The sequence below is a fragment of the Asparagus officinalis genome, chromosome 3 (assembly GCF_001876935.1).
Source record: "Asparagus officinalis chromosome 3, Aspof.V1, whole genome shotgun sequence".
Taxonomy (NCBI): domain Eukaryota; kingdom Viridiplantae; phylum Streptophyta; class Magnoliopsida; order Asparagales; family Asparagaceae; genus Asparagus; species Asparagus officinalis.
In genome coordinates this window covers 6,833,816-6,839,208 of record NC_033796.1, presented here as the reverse complement: position 1 = coordinate 6,839,208, position 5,393 = coordinate 6,833,816, and the positions used below count along the sequence as shown (strand labels likewise).

The 5,393-nt window shown below is 49.0% G+C and overlaps 1 protein-coding gene across 1 annotated transcript; it reads right to left on the bottom strand.

Moving 5' to 3' along the window:
- LOC109834556 lies at positions 1,876 to 2,894 on the bottom strand. Its single transcript, XM_020402593.1, has 3 exons — positions 2,558 to 2,894; positions 2,242 to 2,466; positions 1,876 to 2,156 (listed from the first exon to the last, which is right to left on the bottom strand). Exons 1-3 carry the CDS (start codon positions 2,880 to 2,882, stop codon positions 1,876 to 1,878), a joined length of 831 nt encoding a protein of 276 aa, XP_020258182.1. The 5' UTR covers positions 2,883 to 2,894.

Sequence of the window (5,393 nt, the reverse complement as noted above, 5' to 3'; positions counted from 1 at the left end):
CTGCAGGATTCTGGGGGTGGAGATCCCACCTCGAGTTTCCTTTCCGCCTGAAGATAGAATATAAAATTCTTCCTCTTCGGCAACGGGAGATAGAATATAAAATTCTTCCTCTCTCGTTTCTTTTCCACCGGGAGATAGAATATAAAATTCTTCCTCTCCTCGGACCTTTCCGATGCTCGGAGTGGAGATCCCACTCCCAGTTCATCCTTCCAGATACTGGGGGTGGAGAATCCCACCTCGAGTTTCTTTTCCAGCTGAAGATAGAATATAAAATTCTTCCTCTTTAGCACCGGGAGATAGAATATAAAATTCTTCCTCTCCTCGGACCTTTCCGATGCTCGGAGTGGAGACCCCACTCCCAGTTCATCATTCCGGGTGCTCGGAGTGGAGATCCCATTCCCAGTTCATCCTTCCAGATACTGGGGGTGGAGAATCCCACCTCGAGTTTCTTTTCCAGCTGAAGATAGAATATAAAATTCTTCCTCTTTAGCACCGGGAGATAGAATATAAAATTCTTCCTCTCCTCGGACCTTTCCGATGCTCGGAGTGGAGATCCCACTCCCAGTTCATCCTTCCAGATACTGGGGGTGGAGAATCCCACCTCGAGTTTCTTTTCCAGCTGAAGATAGAATATAAAATTCTTCCTCTTTAGCACCGGGAGATAGAATATAAAATTCTTCCTCTCCTATTTTGACACAACTTTCAACTTCCAATCCGCGCACTTGGTGCATGGGGAATTTTATCCCGAATCCTAAGTAGGGATAAGTCAACACCTAACACGTGTTGCCGGGTAGCCTATTCCCGTAACAAGGGCAAAGTCTACGTATTCAAAGTCGTAGCATTAAGTCTAAGGGAGTTCATTCCTTTAGCATAACGTTACATGCGGAACGGATTTCAACAATCCGCATGCTAGCCCGATTCGAACGGTAATCGGTAAAGGCGTATCAAACCCGTTGAAGGCTGGGGGTTTGCCAAAAACCCCAAAGTCAACGCCTAACACGCGTTGCCGGGTAGTCTATTCCCGTAAGAAAGACGAAGTCTATGTATTCAAAGTCATAGCATCAAGTCTAAGAAAAGCAATTTTCTTAGCACAACGTTACATGCGGAACGGATTTCGACAATCCGCATGCTAGCCCGATTCAAACGGTAATCGGTAAAGGCACATCAAACCCGTTGATGGCTGGGGGTTTGCCAAAAATCCCATAAAATCTGTCATTCAGAAGAAATACAGACAAATCACAAGAAAGAAGCAAATGCGGAGTTTCTATTAATAGGTCAAGTCAAAAGCATACAACAAAGAGCTCATTAGCCCGAAGGCAACTGACGGCTAAGAATATGAGACTTTAAGCTAAAAAGTCTATCTGCATAACTCTGCTCAAGTCCCGCCTGCAGATCTGCTCGGGCAGATTCCTCAGAACAGCTCAAGATCTCCGCAGCTTCACTCTTCAACTTCATCAATCCCTCCTGAGTGGATCCGAACTCCTCGAGTACCCGGTCACGAGAACGCTCTAGGAGGAGTACGATGTCCCTAAATCGTATGCGTACCTGCAAGTCCGTCACTCCGAGGTAAGCTAGATATGCCGGGAATCGATATTGGGTTAATCCCAATGACTGGCGCTGTAATATTAATCCTTCGTTAGTCAGACAAAAGATCAGGCAAGATGAAGGGAATCAGATATATACCTGTGAATGAATCACTCTCAAAGGGTGGTCCCACGGTTCTTCTGGTGGCCTGCTCAGCCAACATATCGGCTAATAATCCAGCGTCGGGTTTCGAGAAACTTGGTACAGGAGCACACCCATGTTCCTCGAAACCTACATCATGATAGGCTCCATCCTCAACTGGCTTTTCCATCGCGACATCTGCAGGACAACCTAAATGTTGGAGATATGTATAAGAAGATAAGGAAGAAGGGAAAGCTCAGAAATACCTGCAGCAAGAACAGAAGATTCTCTTTCCCCATGTTTGAGGAGGGTATCATCGGATGTAGATATACCTGAATATGGAACGGTGGGCTCAACACTATTCACCTGTCCAAGATCAATGTTTAGATCGATACCCAGAGAACCGTCACGAAGGGCGTCGCACATCTGCTCCATGAAGCTATCCATATTATCAGAACCAGTGAATACGGGAGACAATGGGAGTTCGCCCTCTTCAAAGAACCCTGGAACATAAAACATGATTACGAATCCCAGAAGGTAAGTCATCTTAAAGCAATGAAAACGACGAAGTATTACCTTCCTCCCTGTCGGCGAAGTCTCCTAAATCCACTTCATAGGAGCGTTGACCAACGTGTGGTTTATGAGCGATCTTTTTCTTTTTCGGAATATCACCCCTCATAGAACCAACGGGTCGTTCGTGCGTGGACTGGCCACGTGTATCAACCTGGGTAGGAGCTTGGCCACCAGGCCTGAATCTCGCACGACGGGAAGCGAGCGACTCATGGTCGTCGGCTGTCCTACCTGAAATGATAAGGATTATTTCATTAAATGAACCAGATCTTTCGTTGATATCAATTGAAGTTGAGAAAGAGGATCAAAGAGTATGACAAACCTGCATCAAGTTCTTCTTGGTCGATATCTATATCCACATACTCCTCCTCAGAAGTCTCGTCACCATCGTCAGTAGGAAGGAGCTCTTCATCGTTTTTGCTTGAGAGAGGAGGGTTGGCAGACTTCTCCTTCTGTTTCTGAGCAAGCTCGGCTTTACGAGCAGCCATCATAGCGACCTGGACCGAGTGCTCAGACTCTAACTCTGAAAGACTCCTCACACCTATGGATTCATTGGCGGAGAGGAACCACTTACAACTGAGGAAAGTAATCATCGGCTTGCGCCTATATGAAGGAAGAGCAAAGTGGGCTCCGGTGCAGCCCACCATAGTCCATAGCCATGCCCGTAGGCCATCAATAAGCCCCCCCTCAACCTTCAAACCACGGCTCGGATTCCAAACATATAGTTGGTCGTAACCGAACTAACGAGCAAAACGGCAAGGAAGGTAAGGCTCTATGTGGCAATGATTCTTCACCCGGAGAACGAGATACCCAACACGGATGTTCACTAACCAGCGGAAACAACCAACGTCGAGAGCAGTCCGATTAGTTCTGGGTTTCTCCTCATCAGTCAGCACATCACCATAGCGACCCGAAAAGTGGGGAAAACACTTGAAGAACTCCCAGCTCTTGCGAACTTGAAGCTCTCGTTGTGCATCGCCGAATTTCTTCCCGAGCCATCTGCTCCTCTCCAACAGCTGCACGAAAGGAACAGGGACATCAACAACGCTGGGCGCCGACATCAAGTCAGGACGGTGAAGAATGAGCCACGCCATCAGATACGCATGAGGAAGCTCGACCTTCGGACAAGTAAGCTCGGTCGATGGTTTAGAACCCACCTGTGTAAAACCACTGACCACATACCTAAGCCCGCAATGGATGCCGGCAACCATCGCTGGGAGCAGTGAAAGCTCCCTCCCATAAGCTAGCTGAACTGCGGGGAAGAGCACCTCGAGAGGTAAGGCGTCTAAAGACCGGTACGGAACAACACACTTCTTCAACCAGAGGGCAAGGTAGCCTGCTAGCAGAGTCCGGGGCTCAATGGACTTCTGTGCACGGCGGAGGAACGAACGAAACTTGGTTCCTGCAGGAAAAGCTCCCTCAACACGGGCAATGGTGTAAGAATGAGCCTCAGCCTTTTCCATCAACTCATTAATGGCGGTAGGGGTCAGGACATCTAACTCACGAAGGGGCTCGCCGTAGTCACCCTCCAAATTAGGGAACAGATAGACAGCAAACTGCTTTAAGCTGATTTGCCTTTTCTTCTTCGCTGGAGGAGAAATCTTGATCAAGGAGGTATAATAATGACAAGTGATGTCCCAAAGAGTATCATGCATGTCGGGAGTATCCTTCTTCAACCACCCCAACTGCTGGTTCGAGGGAAAGTACTCCTGATATGGACAATCCCCCATTGGAAGACCAGAAACCTGATACATCTCATGTAAGGCCAACCCTAACTCTCCGCCGCTGGTCATGAACGTGTTACTGTCGGGCATGTATGTCTCCAACAATGCCAAGAAATGGCGGCAGCTGACCGGAAGTCCGTACATGGTGGCCCGTATAGGTGCATACAATCCTCTGCTCTTCAAATCCTTCTCCCAGCGCCCCAAGACGTAACTGGTCATGCGTGTCCACCACCCCTTGGGCAGTGAGAAAGCCCAACCATAGCATCTATAATCTGGTGGAGGTAATCTCCTCCCAAGATGAGCCAGACGGTTCTTCACGGTAGGAGCGGCTGCTGATACCTCGCCTGGGGGTGCAGTATTAAGACCCGTAATCCCTGGACTGAACTCGCTCAGCATCATAGGTAAGAGGCCAAGACATATGTCGCTCCACGGCCTGTCCCTCCAAATGAGTGAAAGAATACTGACGAGGAATGGAGGGAATATACAGGAGAGCTCCCTCATGAAGATTCAGCCAATGCTCATCGGTAAGAGTCAACGTAGCAGGATCCTCCGCGTGATCACCGAACAGAAAACCGGGCTTCTTTAAAGTCTGAGTGGAAGTAGAATCTGCAGTGAAGGAGGCGTCCGTAATCAGCTGGCGTAAGCAATGACGCCCTCCATCCCGTATCAAACGACAGGATTCGTCGGAGCGATCTCTGTCAAACTGAGGGAGTGGACTAACGGCCTGCCTGATGGAAGCTGAAGAGAAGACCTCCCGGCTACAACCAGTATTAGCATGAGGAGGAAGGCTGCCCGCGGGGAACTCGACTGCAACAAAACACAAGGATAGAGTCAGAAAGCTCATAAAAAGCGAGATAAGATCAGTCACGGGATAATTGGAGAGACGATTTTGAGTGTCCTACACTGGAAGAACGGTATGCATCATCACGTAAATAACGTGGTAACATACACCGACCTATAAGGGGTAGGACGACACAAAATCGCCCCAATATACCAGAAGACTTGAATTAGCCAAGCAAGGCAAGTCTGAAACCTCAACCCTCGCGAAGGAGGGTGTCGGCCCTTCCCGAATGACCCGCGAAGGGGCCAAACGAGGGTATGACAAAATCACCAAGTCCGAAACCTCGACCCCCGCGAAGGAGGGTGTCGGCCCTTCCCGAATGACCCGCGAAGGGGCCAAACGAGGGTATAACAGAACCACCAAGTCCGAAACCTCGACCCCCGCGAAGGAGGGTGTCGGTTCTTCCTTCATGACCCGCGAGGGGATCAATCGGGGATACAAAAATAAAAAAATTCCCACCCCCGAAAAAGGAAGCTGCTGGAGGGAAGGATGTTGTAGGAACTTCTTCCACGCTAGGCTGCGAACGGGAGCGACTCCTAGGAGGTCGAGGTCGACGTGGAGACATCGAAAATCTGCAATGAAAAGCAGTAAGT

Coding starts and splice junctions, on each gene's coding strand:
- LOC109834556 (XM_020402593.1), bottom strand. CDS start 2,882: ATGGTGGGCTGCACCGGAGCCCACTTTGCTCTTCCTTCATATAGGCGC. Junction 2,467..2,557: donor CCAAGAAGAACTTGATGCAG/GTTTGTCATACT, acceptor TTATCATTTCAG/GTAGGACAGCCGACGACCAT. Junction 2,157..2,241: donor CTTCGCCGACAGGGAGGAAG/GTAATACTTCGT, acceptor GGTTCTTTGAAG/AGGGCGAACTCCCATTGTCT.